An 18851-nucleotide genomic window follows, 5' to 3' on the forward strand; every position below is an offset into this window, starting at 1 on the left:
GCTATCTGTGACGCAGGGTTTTCCTGACGTGCTGTGTAAGACAAGTTAAAGAGAATTATTTCCTTAAAAATATCTCCAGCAGTTTCTCCAGTGTAAAACTTACTTGGATCAATTGGTGCACTAAAAGCAGTGATGCACTGGTTTGACTGCCATTGATTGCACAGCATGTCTGAATTCAACCAAATGGCCAAGAATCCCTTGCTAATGGCTCCAGTCTTCCGCCATTTTTACAATGCTGTTGAAGCTTTTCGATCCAAGAGGCACAATGGAAAAAAGAGAAGTAAAAATAAGAGCTCTTATATAAGAAAATAAGAAGTTACTTTTAGAAGTAGAGTTTACTTGGGCATAGATTTGGGTATGGACATGTCCCTACTGTGTTAAGGTGTTGCTGCATTGTCTCTACTAATAAGTTTACCCATGTCAAACAATCTTGGCATTTTACCGGTAATATTTGCCAGATATGCATTTATTCTGCAAAATGTTGGTTATTATGACAAAGAATGAAAGATTGACACATGAGACACTCAATTATGATCTGTCAAACCTCAACTTCAAATTGTGTTACGCATTTTTAAGCAGCCGCAGCTGGGCAGTAGCAGAAGGTGTGAATCACGTTGCCAATGTCACAGAACTGACAAATAACACTCAAAGCTTATTGCTCAAAATCCCACATGTAACATCATTGTGTGTAATGTCATTTACTATTTATACTACATTTTTTGTCACAGGGAAGTTGTCATGTTTATATTATTAGTTAATCTATTATTAATCTGAGCTGGTTTAGTAAAGCGCATGAAGCGCTACCATACACAGAAACAACGATAACAAGAGGAGCAGAGGACGTGTATGCCCTGAAGTGCATTTTGTTTCACTATGTGGATTTTGGTGGTTCTGAAACCAAGGACTTATTGAGTGAGTAATCATAGTTGACAGACAGTTTAAATCAGGAGGGCGTTCACAGCCTGCTGTTCTGCCAGGTCAGTGCATTTGTCATCAGTCAGTCAGTGAGGGCGCACCACCATCCAAACCTTACACAGTCATAGCAATAAAACTCTTTCGGTTTTGGTTTAGTTATTTCATCCAAAGAAATTAGCTTTATTGTATGCACACATCTGACAATAAAATGCAAATAAAACATCCACCTGTGACAGTGAAGATATGCAAAGCATTTCATGCAGTTATCCAGGGAAACAGGCTGGTAAACTGGTTGCATCAGGCAAACCTGTTAGTGTGCTACAGTCATACAGTGTTGCAAGAGCACAGTCCATAGACAGGGGTTTTGGTCTAAAAGAAACTGGATTTTACTTAAGTGCATTCATTCGGTGATGTTGGAAGGACTGGCTTTAATTAGTTTAAGGTAAGAGTTTGTTTTTGTTGTCGTTTGTTACTGTGGAGATTAGACCTAAAACAAAGTCAGTATGTCACAACGAATAGGAAGAGCACTAAGCAAAATTACCTGGAAAATGAGAAAAAGAAAAAAGCAAATTCATTTATTGCAGTTAAATTTCAGATGTGTATAATTAATGTGTCTGTGTGATGTGCTAAATGAAGTTGAGTAGAGTCAGGAGAAAAGTCTGCTAGTGTTGAGTTATTCATCATCATCACACACCCCCATAGTTTTATGTTGATCATATCTTCATATCATAAGCTGATATGGGATTTTAACCCAAAAAAAAAAAAAAAGCAGCATCGACACCATCAATCATTATCTGTGGTGCTACATTTGTCTTGCCTCTCTCACTCACTCTCTGACACGTCACACATATTCACTAACGTCACACCACTGAACATGCAGCATTGTAATTTGTGTTAATGAAACTTTTTTTTCTCTTCATTTGTTTAAAATCGCACGTCACCCGACATATAGCTGCCTCTGAATCATGAAAAAACCGACGCGCACCCTGCAGAGGATCATGTGTGTGCTGCTGGTCTTTGGTTTCATCTGGTGTCTGAGTTTGCCATATTTCATCCTGGTCTGTATCTTCATTCATCCGTTTAACTCATGTGGTCTCAAAGCCAACATACAGCGTATTAAAGCACATACGTGATCCTGAGCTACTCTTAAGTGGTGTGATGGATGAATAACCCTCTTCTTAACTCTTTGTAATATACAGCCTCTGAAACTCACTGTTATAATGGATAACATTGAGAAACCAGCGGGTTTAATTCAAGCCATTGCTCATTTGTATTGATTCCTTATGTCTTAAATATCTGCTTACATTCATAATGGTCAAACATCCTTTTTGTTACCAGCTGTTTGTTTATGTGTTATGTTGTGTAAACTGGTTGTAGGGCAATGCTGAACAGGAGGACACAGGTGTGACCGGTAACGACAGACTGGTTAGGCCTGATCAAGTTTGGAAAGAAAAGAAAGAAGGTCGGGCTAAAGGTGAGAAAAGAACAGAGAGATGACAAGGGGACTCAGATGGGAGAAAAAAAAAAGAAAAAAAAGAGGGGTTATGATGATGAAGCAGAAGGAGTCAGTAGAAATATATATTGTGTCTCAGCAGTGACTGCAGTTGTTGCCTGGGTATCTGCCAGGTGCTTTGTTCACTTGACGCAACATAGAAATTATGCTCCTTCGTCAATTGCCATTTTCACAAGTTTGAAAATACACTGGTGATCCCTCCCCTTCTGCTACGTAGGCAAGATGGCGACCACCGTTTTAAGTGCACCGTGCGGGTACACTGCATGTTACCGTACTTATTAATGTGAACGCATTTATTCACTCAAAGCAGCAAGTTGGAATATGGAAGTATATGATTTGAGACACAGCAATCGAGCAATCAAACCATATTATACCGCCACCTCAAATATACACAGTGAAGCTAATGTCCTGCACGTTATTCATCCTCTGCAGTTCTTGATCCCCTCCTTAGATAAGTTAGAGCCATTCACCGCTCATTTGAATGGAGAATGATTGAGCTCCAGGGAAACAGGTTGCGCTAAAAACATCTGAGTCATTCACAGGAAATCCCAAAAAGACCCTGTTCTGTTGAGAGGATAGCAGATGATAGAGGTTAATAGTGGGTAAAAATGCTATGATTTTAGCTTGGTGACATGGTGGTAACATCTGGTATCATTCTGTTTTGTGTAAAATCATCTTCTCAACCATGTCAGAAGAGTCCTTTATTGTTTTTTTTGTTTTTTTTTAAAGGGATATCTTCTCAGTAGACTTTACAACCTCTGCTTTTTTGTTTCTTAATCCTCCCCAACTTTCCTGCTCAACTTTCTCGTCCCTCTCCTTGAACTCCGCTTCACACCTCTCCACTCCCCTCTCTTAGACATAATGAAAAGTATTGTCAAGGTTGTGGATGATCTCCTGAACATCGTGGAAGCCGCTGATGATTGTGAGCAAACTCTCTCCAGCAATTTTTTTTTAAGTCATAGTTAATATCATGCATTTTCAGTGAAGTAGCACTATTGCTTATTTTAATAGGAATGTTCCCAGGTAATATTTATCAACTGAATAGTCCATGAATAATTATTGTACAATGGCTGATTGCCTCAACGCTCCTCTAAAAATACGGTATGTTCAAAGCAGAGGAATAATTTGTCAACACTCCAATCTCTCTCTGTCTCAGTCGCTCCCCCTCTGCCTTTGAGGGACTACAAGGCGGAATTAAAGACACTCCAGATTGAAATGGAGACAGAGAAAGAAAAAGGGAAAATGAGGAATGAGATGATCAAGGAGCTGCGTTCTGATAAAGTCCATCTGCAACAACAAGTGGCTTATTTGGAGGAACTCCTAAAGCTGCAGGCAGAGAACAGAGAGAAAACCATCCAGCAAGCAAAATCTGGTAAAATCTCTCACGATAAAATTAAGAGCGGGATACTAAACTGTATTCACTTGGTGTCTTCTTTTAACAGCGAAAAACTCTACCCGAACAAGTAGATAGAGAGTAATGCAATTACATTTTATCAGCACATAAGTGATGAATTCAGAGGGGCCACGAGGCATGAGTTGATATGAAAAATGTATAGAACAGAAAGTACTTTACTGACTAAAACTTTTACTTACTACACAGAGACACAAAATGACCAAAAAGATTACACAAAACAACTGAAAAGACACACAAAACTACTTATGACTACTACTAATGATCTCCCTATTGCATCTGTGGCACACCAAGGCAAACTATTTATCTCATACTACTAAGTATATCTTTAAAAAAAAAAAAAAAAAACTGGGTGAAAAATGTATCATTTGAGTTTTAAAAAAGTAGTTTCTCAAAGTAGTGCTATTACCAAGAGAGTGGTAAATTATACATTTGTTGGGGACTATTTTCAGCTGTGGATTAATACACATTTCATTTTGTAGTGGGTTTACAGTAAAAAGAAAGTGAAACAAAACAAACTACAGTGCCCAAGTTCATTGTAATAAAGCAACATGTCATCCAGTGCCTGCTACAATAAGCATTGACAACAGCAGCAAGCGGTATGCTTTGATAATATAAACCTGTAGTTTGTTAGTCTGTAGGTTCCAGAACATGGTGATAGCAGTCCAAAAAAAATTTATAAAAATTCTTACTCCACCACTCTGTACAGATGCTATGATTTCCAGTGCAATCTAGTAAACACTCAGTTGTTCTATACTAAGACTTCCTCCAGCTCACACAGCAAAAACTGTTTCTTATACAGACACAGAAACAGATTGCATCACAGCTTAGCTGCTGACTTACTGGAAGAAACTGCTCATTATTCAACCAGTGTGTCTTCAGGGGATTTTAAAGAATTCCTTAGGACAACCATGTAGAGAACTAGTTGAGAACTAGAAAAACACACTCCCTTAAACAGTTGGTGAAACACAAGTTGTCTTTCTCAACATGCCTTCAATGTTAGTCAAGACTAATGAACTAATGCGTTTTTTATTACATTTATATCGGTGACATTATTTCACACTTCAGTCATATTATATGCAGAAAGAAATTTTAGAATATCCTTCAACTAATTGGATTCAGGATGAAATGACTAGCTGAATAACATACATACAGGTGTGTTCAGGTGTCTGTCTGCAGGGAAGTGATCTTCTTCCATTCATGCAAGCTGTTGTTTGTGTGTTGCTTAGAAGATCAAATCAAAGAGGATGAAAATTGCCCACTGCCCCTCATGGATGGATACCCAGACTGTAAGGGGAAATTGAAGGTAATAGTTTTTCTTTACCATTTTGTAATGGCCACTGTATCATTGGAATCTCAGTGGTATATTCCTATGAATAGCATTATTTATACTGTCAACGTACTTCGAAACAACTTGAGTTTCTCATGATTTTTTGAATGCAATGAAATTCAATGAGGTAAAAATGTAAAGAGGTGCAGCCCTTTCTTGCTCTCCAATAACTTGTTTCTTTTTGACCATCTCAAGTATTGCATAGATCATCATTATATACTTTTTTCTTTGTTCTGGCTCTTTGTGGTTTGCTGTTGCCCCAGTGGATGAAGGAGATGTGGAAGACTGATCCTTGTTATAGCCGTTATGGGGTGAATGGGTCTCTGTGCTCCATCCTCATCTACCTCAGTGAGGTACCCAAGTGGCTTCAAACTCAAATATCACTTGCTCAGTAATACTGCCCTGTGAAGACCTCATTTCAGTCAATTACTTAATATTGGAAAAGCACTAAGATGAAGAAGTTTGTGTGTCAGTGTATCTGCCCTTTCTTCCTTTCTGTGTTGTTTTAAGATAGAGTCCTGGTGCCCTGTGCTTCCAAGCCGAGCAGCCCCCTCACCTCAAGCAGAAAACTCTGAGGTACAGACACGACCAAAGAATCTGAGACCGCATTCAATTTGTGTGTATCTGTGGTTCGTATTTTGGTGTATAAAAAGTATTTTCTGTATAACCTCTGCAGAACTGCTTTACTAGAGTGTTTTTTTTCTGTTTATACCTGTAAAACTCACACATTTATTTTCAATGTCCCCTTAAACTTATTTTCTACATTAGTTGACTCAATAAATGTGTAAAATGCCAGTACGTTACCTTAAATGGTACTGTAAGAAAAAAAAAAAATATATATATATGTATATATATATATACATTTTTATTGCATGTTGAATGCCAAACAGGCTGGCAATGATTTGTGGTCCTGTTCAGCTCATTTGAAAAGTGCTGATAATTCATTTCACTGCACTAAAAGGGTAAGAAGTTACAGCATTTGGAAGGGATTTGGAAGTGCAAAAAACAGTAATCTTCATTATCTTCATTTTTTAGGCGGGTTCTGACCAAGCAGTGATACGGGACAGCTTAGATGGCCTGTATCCATCTCTGGAAAACAGAGTCCAGTTCCGCTGGATTCACCAAAGAATTCGAAGTATGGGAGAGGTTTGGGTCAAGGCTGGACGCTCTCTCTCAGCCAAATACAACCTCACAGAGCGGAAAGCCAAACATGTAATGTATCCCCATTGCTCTCACCCTCCTTAATCATTGTTGCTACACTAAAATGTTCCATCCTTGCGCGCAGAAGGAAAAAAAAGCACACTTCTCATTTCTAGCCAACAACTGTTGATTTTATTAGCTGGAATGACAGCTGTTGCTAGCAGATTTAGTCAGCTAGCTAGTGTGTGCTAATGCTAATGCTAAAACTTTATTTGAAAGCTCTATCTGCAGTTTAGTGTCTTTAATATGCACATAATGGCTCTGAATCGCTTTGAGCTAAAGCTGACCTGCTTGTCCCAGGCAATAAGTCAGCATTCTCAGTATTTTTTTCTAATGTAATCCGTAAACCATATTATTATGTAGTAAAGTTAAATACATAATTAAATGCCCTGGGCCTTTGTAAATAATGCTAGCCATTATGCCTGGCTAAATGGCTATTGGATAACATTTGCTGCTTACACTTGAGCAGATAAAAATGCAGTTTAAACCATTTGTTAGAGCCTTGCTGCTGTGATTTTGCTCATGATTGGCAATATAAAAAAAGACATTACACTCAAAACTCTTTATATATATATATATATATATATATATGTATATATATATATACATTTTTATTGCATGTTGAATGCCAAACAGGCTGGCAATGATTTGTGGTCCTGTTCAGCTCATTTGAAAAGTGCTGATAATTCATTTCACTGCACTAAAAGGGTAAGAAGTTACAGCATTTGGAAGGGATTTGGAAGTGCAAAAAACAGTAATCTTCATTATCTTCATTTTTTAGGCGGGTTCTGACCAAGCAGTGATACGGGACAGCTTAGATGGCCTGTATCCATCTCTGGAAAACAGAGTCCAGTTCCGCTGGATTCACCAAAGAATTCGAAGTATGGGAGAGGTTTGGGTCAAGGCTGGACGCTCTCTCTCAGCCAAATACAACCTCACAGAGCGGAAAGCCAAACATGTAATGTATCCCCATTGCTCTCACCCTCCTTAATCATTGTTGCTACACTAAAATGTTCCATCCTTGCGCGCAGAAGGAAAAAAAAGCACACTTCTCATTTCTAGCCAACAACTGTTGATTTTATTAGCTGGAATGACAGCTGTTGCTAGCAGATTTAGTCAGCTAGCTAGTGTGTGCTAATGCTAATGCTAAAACTTTATTTGAAAGCTCTATCTGCAGTTTAGTGTCTTTAATATGCACATAATGGCTCTGAATCGCTTTGAGCTAAAGCTGACCTGCTTGTCCCAGGCAATAAGTCAGCATTCTCAGTATTTTTTTCTAATGTAATCCGTAAACCATATTATTATGTAGTAAAGTTAAATACATAATTAAATGCCCTGGGCCTTTGTAAATAATGCTAGCCATTATGCCTGGCTAAATGGCTATTGGATAACATTTGCTGCTTACACTTGAGCAGATAAAAATGCAGTTTAAACCATTTGTTAGAGCCTTGCTGCTGTGATTTTGCTCATGATTGGCAATATAAAAAAAGACATTACACTCAAAACTCTTTATATATATATATATATATATATATATATATATATATATATATAATTTTTTTTTTTTTTTAATAAAAAATTATTGTCTGAATTCTTTTTTTTTTTAAGTATATTTTTTGGGCTTTTATGCCTTTAATGGACAGCACAGTGGAGAGTGACAGGAAACGGGGAGGCAGAGAGAGGGGGAATGACATGCAGCGAAAGGCCGTCCGATGCGGGATTCAAACCGGGGCCGACTGCAACGAGGACTGTAGCCTCTACACATGGGGCGCCTGCTTAAACCACTACGCTACACGATGCCCCCTATTGTCTGAATTCTGACAAAGGAGACAAAACATTTAAGATTTCCCCTTGTCCCCCCCAGATCTTGGTGCATCCCGGTGCGGTGACAGATGAGTCAGGTTTTAGAATAGCAGAGGCTGCCTTCAGTGGTGGCCCTCTTGGGGAACTAGTCCAGTGGAGTGACCTCATCTCCACACTTCAAATCTTAGGTCACCATCTTCACCTTTCTGCCTCCATACCTGATCTCCAGAGGTGAGTACTTGTGCACACAAGAAGAGCCTTTTGTTGCAGACTGCTGTATGAAAATGATTTGCCACTTTTAACTGGTGATTTTAGCTGAAAAATCAGCAACAATTTTGAAGCTATAATCATGTTAATTAATGTGTTCACCTATTTACATAAGTACATTGTTTCTGTTTATGTGTATCCATTCTTGTGGTTGTCTCTCTGTCTCTCTAGTTTTCTAGGGATTAAGACAAGCGGTTGCCCACCTCATTCAAAAGTGGAAGTAAACCTGATCTATACAGACATTATTGGCCTTAAACAGTTTCAAAATGTACTCAAGACATCCTGGATCAAATACAAGTGAGTATCAGGATCCTGGTCCAGACAATATTTTAATGTATATGAAACATACAGCATTAGTAATAGATTTTGATGACTCAAGAGGAGATGACAAAAAAGAAAACATTACATGATTAAACTCTCCTTTAGTGCTGCATTTCATTAAGGTCCCATTTGAATAAGATGATGCCGCTCTATGGCAACATGTTTTTGGACCAGAGTGTTTTAGTGATTTGCATAATCATGGTGCTTTCATTTGGGTATCTATTAATTTTGAAATACCATTATTAAGAGAATGCAGAGATGTGTAATTTGCAGTCTAAATCCATCCCTGGTGTACAATATGCTGCAAATGGCACATCTATGTGATAGGACAGAATGGTGTTGACATGTCAAAAAAAAAAAGAAGCAATGAACAAACAATATTGCCCCCTTTTGGTCATTTTATGGACTTTTGAACACAATTCAAGGCCAAGAGAGAATTCATCTCAGAAAATTAAACATGAGTTCAGGAGAGGAATATAAAGTTGTCCCCATGTGTTTCAGTAGAGAGGGGGTCAAAGGAGAAGGCCAGGAGGCACAAAGCCAGTGTTGAGGAGTAACTATTTACATACAACAGGATTACATAATGAAATTACTAAATAAACGGAATCTCTGACAGTTACTGAAAAAAAATTGGGGTGAGGTCTAATAACACTCATTAACATTAACATTAAACATTAACTTGGAGAGGTCATTAGGTTATGAAATTTCTACAGGGCACCAACAGACAGAAAGGTAATCAAGAAGTAATGCAATGTAATAAGTTGCATCACTTTGGTGAAGTAATTACATTACAAACAGTAACATTATTACATTTTTTGCTGGGTAGTAATCTGTAACCTATTACATTTCAAAAGTAAACTTCCCAACACTACACAGAGCACAGTTCAGGTAAGATTTCCAGGTAAACTGGTGGTTTGATGGGTCTGAATGAAAACCTGCTGGGTGAAATTACTCTATGTTTCCTTAATAAGTCGGCTGGAGATAGTTGCAGAGATGAAAACAGGTGTCAAAGACAACTAAAGGGAGAGGAAATGGGAGGTAAGAATAGACTGAAAGAAGGAAAGGGTCAGAGGGCAGGTTCATATTTAAGGAAAAATGAATACAGAAAGCATAGAGGTAATGAGGAAGGACTCTGAACAGTTTAAATTAAATAGTTTAGTTTAGATATATTGCATCTAACAATTTAAAATTACAAAATCCATGTGTGCCGTACATCACATTATAAAGACTATCAGAAAGTACATTATAGATTCCAGTATCTTGTTCTGCTAATTTTACTCATCTTTCAATCAAATGATGTAATGTATCACAAAAATGTAATCTTAAATCTCATGCATGAATATTTATGTAAAATGAATGGAAATCTGTGTGGGTGAGGAACAGCATGCAGTTGCACCCTTATATATACCCTCATCTTTGATGTGGGAATGTAAGCTTGTGAGTGCAAATGTCTTTTTTTTTTACCTTTGAGAACATGTGCAGCGAGGGGAACTGAAGGCATACTCCAGCATATTGATATTGATGCAAATATCGACCTGAACCTGTTTATTAGCTCTTCACTTGTAAATTTAGCTGCATTTTTGACTGCAATTAAAGTGAATAGATAATTGCCATGGTCTGTAAGGAACTGTTTTTTTTTTCATGCTGGTTTCAGTCAAGGTAAACGAATAGGTAAAGTCCATAAAGATGTTTTCTGAGTTTAGTTTGGTGGAGTCCAACTGCTTTGACCACAACCCCATCCCCACTTCTTTGGGATGAATCAGACCCCTGACTATAAGCCAAACCTTATGACCCAACATCAGTGCCAAACTTCACTGATGCTCTTATGGGTAGGAGCAAATCCCTGCAGTCATATTGTAAAAGCTTGTTTAAAGCCTTCACATGTGTGGAGGTTGTTAAAGCAGCAGATTAATGCCCATGGATTTGTAATAATATGTCCAACAATTACAGGATGTAATGTTCAGGTATCCACATACTTGGATTGGGTGTCCATGTGCACATTCTTCCCACATTCTTCTATTCGGGTTTTGTGCTTGGTTTTGCAATTGCTGTCAGTATCTGTTTTTATGTGTGATGTGTGTGTATGTGTTTGTATCTATCAATCAGATGTATGATTCGTGTGTTGGATACTTTTGGCACTGAGCCAGACTTCAATCATGCAGTTTGGGCTCAAAAACACAATCTTAGAGGTCCATTTGGTGGCCTCAATCTGATCCCAGCGCAGTTCTACACCATGTTCCGTATGTGTCCATCTCTTGCTCTGTATTTTACAACAGCTAATTTTGTGGTTTATATACTGTATGTTGCTTGATCTTAAATTTTGTATTATTATTATTATTAGTATTATTATTATTATTGTCATGCATCTCTCTTAGATGTGTATTCTCTTATTGTGAGCAGCACATACACCAGACAACACTTTCCTGGGCTTTGTGGTGCCACACCAGCTGAACGCTAAAGAAAGTGAGCAGACCAAGAGACAAAACCAGGCTCTCGTGTACGGCAAGCGTGCCGAGTTTTGGGAGGTAACAATAATCAGACATTGTAATAGCCCAAAAAGTCAGTTTACTATACTTCTTGAAAGACTTATTTCTTCAGGCACCAATATTGATTCAAGAAAATGCGGAGAACGCGCACAGGCTTTAGTTAGCAGAGGATATAGAGAAAAAGTTATCATGTTTACTGCAGGAAATTGTAAAGTGGCCAAGTATAAAACCTTGTATAGTGTGTGGGTTTTTTCAATAGTTGTTTACTAGTAGGTATTTCATTCAGACTCCCCCATGAAATACACACTTGACAAGGGAAAGGTGTAATTTGTGGCTTGTCCATTGATTTTCCAGCAATTCATCCGTTGCTTCCTCTGCTGTTAACTTGCAGGGTAAAGAGTCTTATCTGGACATTATCCACAAGTACCTGGACGTCCATGGGACGGTTGACGTCAGTTCTCGCATTCCAAACTATGTGAAAAACCACGGCATTATCAGAGGGACTGAGGTGCAGGCCCTGTTGAGACAGAGCAAGGTAAGTGTGAGGTGAAAGGGGATCAATCAATCATTCACATAAATCCTCATGTTTTGCATATATCTTATATTTACACTGGTGTTTTGTTGACTTCGGCTTCACTCCCTTATCGTAAAGCCCAATGCTGCATGTGTAAAATGAATAATAATAATTACAAAACAAATCATTTTTTCTTTTTAATATTTCTTTTCTTCTGACCTCATTAAAATCCAATGTGTAGAAAAACACTGAAGTGGCAACTTTTCTCTTTGCCACAAACTAGACTTGTACATTTGATGGAGGTGACAAAATAAAGAAATTACTATAAAACAGCAACACTGATAAGACAACGTCTTCGTCCAACTGTGTAAACACATTGTACCTAAAGTACACAGAGTGACATCTGCTACTAAAAGAAAGTCTTTTCTTTCCTCAAGGATATGACAGTAGGTTGTATACTTGGTTTTGACAGCATCTGGACTGCTACCCAGTAAAAAAAGGATCTGCTGAAGCCTCAGATAGTTCAGAGTTGAGCGGTACGTCTGGTCCTGAACTTTTCATTCAGATAGGGAATTTGTGCCTGTGTGTTCTGTCTGAAGGTGGAAGTGAAGAGGCCGTACAGCCTTTTATCATTCTTCTGGAGCCTACTTGTCCTGTCACAAGGATAATAACCTTTACCAAGGACTGTAAACAAACTCTCCCACAACACAGAACTAACACTTAATGGTAACTGTTGTGTACAATGAATTCCTTCATGAAATAGTTTGAGTTCTGTGAGCGACAGAGCACAGTCTGTTGAAGGACTTTTTTCTCTTCTTGCCATTGAGGAAAGTTCTTGACAGCTCTGGTTGTATGTTTGCGGTCTTTCAATCGGATGGCACTGCATGAAGCAACTAAAGTGCCTGAAACTAATGCATGTATGTGTATGAGTGTGTTATATGACTTTCACTTTTGTTTAATTTACAATTCATAGAATAACATTGCAAGTTGCTGTATTATTTTTTCCCCGAGGACCACGAGAAGAGTAGAGTAGAGTTGCATTGGTTATAAATAATTGGGATCCAAATAAAATCATTAATTTACAATAAACAAAACACCCAAACATACTTACTTGGAGTTTGGGGGAGGTGGTGCTGCTCAAAAACTTCTATCAACAATCACATACTGTATATAGATCATATTAAAATCCACTGTATTTAACCACGTTTTAGTGCTGGTTTCTCAGAGATGTCTCACGTATCAAAATCACATTTATGAAACATTTCCATAAAATTAGGGAAAAGTTAAATTATCAAGTTGATAAAACAGAGTCATGTATGTGTTTTGAGCTGTTAAATAGAAACCAAGGTCTCCAGCAGCCCAACCTTCACACAGATTCTTTATGTGCCTTAAACACTGTGTACAGCAAAGAGCATCGCATTTAACTTTTTATGTCCACATTAGTCAATAACAAATTTATGGAGGCATTGTTTAAGAAATGAAAACCCACCAAGTCTTCCCTGCGTGTGCTCTAAAAGCAGTGACATTAGGAATAGAGCTGAGTGTTAAGTCATCGTTTAATGTATTGGTGTTGGCTGGCACCGTGTGGTGACAGTAAAGAAGTGCATGAGTTTATCACATATTTCATATTACCTATGTATACATATATATTAATATATCATGTGGTTTGCCTGTGTTAGGAGATTTTAAACTGTGTTTTTATCTGTGGTCTGTTGCAGGTTTTTGTGGGGTTGTCTTTCCCATATGAAGGCCCCGCCCCTCTGGAGGCCATAGCCAATGGCTGTGCTTTCCTGAACCCCAGGTTATTCCCCCCGCAGAGCAGCTTGAACTCACAGTTCTTCAAAGGAAAGCCCAACATCAGAGAGGTCAGGGATTATGCTCAAAACTGAGACACTTGCTATGATATAATATCTGAATATATTACATAGTTTAACCTTTGTTGAACCAAGCACGCTGTACAGAAATCATTTTTAACCTCTATCAAATAACAATGAATCAAATGATGAGCCATTGGTTCAAACAGAAAAATGTATGTATTTTGGAAGATAGGCATAAATAGTTACTATCCAGGTTCTTTACTGGTGATCTGTTTGTGTTGTAGGTGACATCGCAGCATCCTTATGCTGAGGCCATAGGAGAACCCTATGTATGGACGATAGATATGTACAACAAAACAGAAGTGGAGAAAGCTCTCACTGCTATACTCAATCAAAGTGTAAGTGCCTTTTAAATTTGGTGTCAGATCTTCTTATTTCCCACAGTGGAAAAACAGAAGCGGCTTAGCTGCATTGTACCTCACAATTTTTCACGATATCACATTCTACCACTCTGCAGTTTTGCCTTTCCTAGTCTATTTGTATTTCAATAATTCTTTTTGTTTATACATTTCAGATTGAGCCCTACCTTCCCTATGAGTTTACCTGTGAAGGAATGCTCCAGAGGGTCAATGTCCTGATTGAAAAACAGGTTGGAGGAGTGTGGGTGGAGGTGAGGGTGTGGGAAAACAATAGTGAGATGAGATTTTTTTCTTTTCTCTTATCTTCTTCTCATTTTCGCTTTAGGACCTCTGCTCGAGCACAGCGAGCTGGCCCCCACTGAGTGCGCTCCAGGTTGTGCAGGCAGAGGCAGGCACTTCCTGTAAACAGGCATGCCAGAAGATGGGGCTGATCTGTGAACCTGCCTTCTTCCCACATCTCAACAGCACCAGGAATCTTGCCAAGTAAGCACACACGTTACTGTGCACACACATGAATCCAATCACATATCTGCAATCATCCATCACTATTTGAATTAAAGGCTTGTTTGACTTTATGGCTTAATGCAAAGCTGCTGATGATTTCCTCTTCATGTTTTTCCAGCTACAGTGTAGACTGTCAAACATCAGAGGTTTCTGACAGTGATCTGGTTCTCCCAGCCTTCAACAACACCAGTAAACACTGTCTGCTGCAGTCTGATCCCCTGCTCTTCAGCTGTGTGAGATCAAACCAGTCCCTGATTCGAATCTGTCCCTGCAGAGACTACATTAAGGACCAAATAGCCTTATGCAAGGCATGTATCTAACTGCTGTACATGCAATGAAAACGTGTGTATATCACTCATGTCACAAACCGGGCCGCACAGCCATGAAAAAAAGGGGGGGATGCACACAAACAAGCCAACAAACAAAGGTTTTATTAAAAAAAAAAAAAAAAAAAACAGACAATAAATCTAGAAGAAGAACCTAAACTAACAATGGCATGTGTAATCTGTAGGATCAGCAGTGTAAGTGAGTGCATGAGTGAAGCAATGCAATGTTGTATGGTGCAGCAACAGAAACAACACAAACCAAATGCCAACCTCAATGAGGAGAGAGAACCAGAACTGAGCTCCAACATGGTTTTAAAAGCACCAGCACACAGGGCCCAGGTGTGCCAAGTCTGCTGATGAGCCCAGGTACCGAAAACCTTTTGCCACACCCACCTCTAGTACCTGTAAAGGAAGCAGCCGCACACAGGAAGCACCATGTACACAGGTGGAGAGGGTTGTCACACTCTGCACATACTATAAAGGTCAATTCTTGGATCAAAGTACAGCACTACCTCATGTCAACATGGCCATGTGCAGCGGGCTCAGTGGCTCCCAGCAGGAAGTCGACAGGTCTGATACTTGGCCTTTTCCACGTGGAGTTTGCACATTATAGACTTCTGACATTCTTACTATACCACATGAAAGTGAATGAGTACTTGAAATAGTGTTAAAAAAAAATTGCTTCAGGGTGTGTTGTTGATTTGATACAGTGACTTTATTAACAGATGCATTTAACACCTGTCATGGTTGGCATATCACCATGTTATTAAAGTGTTTCCTTCAGGTAGTGTGTTTATTTGCAGCCATGTGAATGTTGGCCACTGACAAACTCACTTCTAACAAGGGGAGTAAATGATCCAATCCAATCCAATTTCCTTATGATTGCACATTTCAGATTGTGTTTCTATTCCACTTTATCATTTATTCAATGGTATATTTTATTCATCTAGTATGTTGTGATTTGTGCACAGATTACAATTAACTCTGGTACTGCTGGGGACTACCCTGCTCAATATGAGATGGCTTTCTCACTGAGCTGAGAAGCTGAAGAGTGTCCACAGTGCGCCACGTTCAACTGTACTTGCTAAATGCAAAGCCTTTAGGCACTCATTTTTTCTTCTTAGGCATTTCATTTGCCAACTAGTGGGAGTGAGCATTAGTCTGTGAAGGCCTGATTCAGACAGAAGAATTCAGCCGCTGGCTGACTTGATAATGATGTGAGCTGTCCAGGGAGTTTCTCAGTTTGCTGTGAACCCGGGAAGCAGTCAGGGGCTTATAAAACAAATGAATTCCCATTTTCCATCCATTTCCTAGAGGTGTACTTAATGAACCTCTTGCCAGAGGAGCATGAGTGCAGGCCTGTGATGATGATGCAAAAGTGTGAATCTGAAGAGCAGGTGAGAGAACATCTTAAACGCACAGTATGTAATTTCTTCTTCCACAAGTGAAGTTTTAGCCGTTAGTTTTAGTTAGTTTAGTTTAGTTAGTTTTAGTCTGCACCTGTGAATGCAAAATTTTATTAATGCACACAGACTTGGCTTTATTAGTTATCTTAATTGCTTCTTGACCTGGTCAAACACAATGGGTTGCATTGGAAAGGAAACTGGAAAGGAACAGGAAAATTGATTTGGAATTTAATTAATTTACTAACTAATTTAATTGATGGTTTCCCTGGAAAGAGCAAGACCCTGCCCAGCATTCTGGCTCTTTACTTCATACAGTAAACCCTGTCTCAGACACTGCAGGTCCTGGTGCTGGTTTTGCTTCCGTTTCCCCCACTGTTTCTCCCACTAATTCATTCATTCCTGTTAGGATCACTGAACGGCAGTGTGAATTAGCAACACAGACCGCACAGAAACAATCTTGTCACAGTTAAAACCACTTCTTTAATCCTTGCCACTGAATCAGCTCAATACTGCTTACTCAGTGTAATATCTCTTTCCAATTCTTTTATCTGCCAGGATTTTATCACGTCTAACAATATTGATTTTTTTTCCCAATTTTCTTTTATCATCTCAGAGTCTTGGATTACTCCTGATGAATGTGCCACTCTCATTCAGTCCTCTCCACCAGAATATTTATTTTTCCACCAGCCATGAATGACAGGCCGAGGGAGCGCCCTTCCAGTAATACACAGAAATGATTTTAGTCTTCCCTTGTCTCGTTTGGCTGTTTCTCCTCCTGTGAGAGTCGTAGCTTTATTTTAAAGAATAAACTGCCCATTTTATGTTTTTTAATCTATCTTATTCTTGGTGATTTTTAATGTTTGCTGCCCCTCTTCTTCCTCATTTACCTCTGATTTATCAAACTCTTAGATTCTTTTAATTTACCCCAATATGTGAAACAGTCAAGCCATGTGCTCAGCCACAGTTTCTGCATTTTCACCATCCTTGATCACAAAACAGATACTCTTCCAGGTTCCACTCACACCCCCAGAAATGATCCACTCCTGCCCCCTAAATTCACTCTCTGTTCCTAGCTTCTGTCAGGCTTTTACTGCCCCTAACAAACTTTTTAATACCAGTGAACAAAATGTCCTCACTGTAGATGAGCTTGTCAGTGTTTTTAATAGCTATTGCACCATTCTGCAACATTTTAGATTCTGTAGCTCCAGTCAGATATAAAAAACTACAACCTTCTTTTCTGCCATGATTGAATGAAGAATTAAGAGACAATGCAGGAAGGCAGAGCAGAGATGGACAAAGGATAATCACAGTGTCTCTTTTGCCTCCCTAAAAGGTCTAATGTTCACTTATCATCCATTTCTTAAGACGGCCAAAATCCCAGAATCCTCTCTAAAACCATAAATTCTGTGATTGGTCAGCCAGTTGAATCCACCCTAGAGAGATGTGAATGAATTTCTTAATTACTTTTATAATAAATATAGTGTAGATCTGACAGCACTAACACTAACACTAAACACATAAAGCTTGGTGTTGTCCCCTGCCTACCATCAACACTAACCCATTTCAGTAAAATCTCTCTGTCAACCCTGAAATGCATTGTTGCACTTTCTAAATCTTCCATCTGTTCTTCGGGTTGTATTCCCACTTGGTTTTTAAAAGCTGTATTTCAGCCAGTTGCTCCAGACATTTTAGCCATTAACTGCTCTCATCTGGTGGTATTTTTTCCCTCCCTAGCAAAGGTCACCAACGACCTACTGCTAGCAGCCGTCACAGGCTTGTACTTGATTTTAATTCTCCTTAACCTCAGTTTAGACTTTAATACAGTGAACCATACTATCTTAAGCTGTCTGACGAACTATGTGGGCATCAGGGATGTGGCTGTGAATTGACTAATGTCTTTTCTTGTGGAACAGGTCTTTCTCTATAACACTTGGAGATGCCTCCTCCTCTTGTGCTCCTCTGTTTTACTGGGTGCCCCAAGGGTCTATTATGGGTACATCCTACCCCTGGGGCAAATCTTGTGTGGCCATGCTATTGATTTCCATTGATGACACTCAATTATAAGTCCCGGTAAAGCCTGGTACTACCAATGCATTCTGTATTGTCTTGCTTCAACGAAATTTAAAATTGGATGTCCAACAACTTCCTGCAGCTGAATGACCCCAAATCAGAGGTAATTATAGTTACTCCCTGTACCCAAGCACTGGCAGCATTAATAATATCTCTTCTAATTTGGGTGCCTTATCCATTAATGTTTGGAAAGAAGCGCACACCCTTCAGGTGTTGTGTTGTCCTTTGATGCTCAGGCGAGTCCTGCTTTGCCCAACGGAGACAGCTAACCCAGAGCAGGTCATTTCTTTCCTCTGCACTCTTAGAAAAGGTCACCAAGCTTTTATCTCTTCCAGACTTGACTATTGCATTGCATTCTATCATGGTGTCAGCATCAACCTCCAAAGACTGCAGCTGATACAAAATGCTGCTGCCAGGCTGTCAACACAAACTAAGAGAAACAACCATGTCACAACAATCCTTGCTGCCCTTCAACGGCTTCCTGGGAGTTTTAGACTGAGTTTAAGATTGTTCTGCTTGTTCTTAAAGCTTCGAATGGTCTGAATCCTG

The 18851-nt window shown here is 39.1% G+C and overlaps 1 protein-coding gene across 1 annotated transcript; it reads left to right on the forward strand.

Moving 5' to 3' along the window:
• The first annotated feature begins 1274 nt into the window (after window positions 1-1274).
• On the forward strand, window positions 1275-15609 carry LOC130177722 (alpha-1,6-mannosylglycoprotein 6-beta-N-acetylglucosaminyltransferase A-like). Its single transcript, XM_056389646.1, has 18 exons — window positions 1275-1357; window positions 2293-2389; window positions 3285-3350; window positions 3585-3800; window positions 5069-5145; window positions 5433-5522; window positions 5680-5745; window positions 6205-6381; window positions 8234-8403; window positions 8611-8736; window positions 10867-11000; window positions 11161-11285; window positions 11638-11781; window positions 13479-13625; window positions 13862-13975; window positions 14152-14226; window positions 14322-14479; window positions 14619-15609. Exons 3-18 carry the CDS (start codon window positions 3290-3292, stop codon window positions 14818-14820), a joined length of 2082 nt encoding a protein of 693 aa, XP_056245621.1. The 5' UTR covers window positions 1275-1357; window positions 2293-2389; window positions 3285-3289; the 3' UTR covers window positions 14821-15609.
• Window positions 15610-18851: the final 3242 nt, after the last annotated feature.

Source organism: Seriola aureovittata, chromosome 11 (assembly GCF_021018895.1).
Source record: "Seriola aureovittata isolate HTS-2021-v1 ecotype China chromosome 11, ASM2101889v1, whole genome shotgun sequence".
In the NCBI taxonomy this organism is placed as follows: Eukaryota; Metazoa; Chordata; class Actinopteri; order Carangiformes; family Carangidae; genus Seriola; species Seriola aureovittata.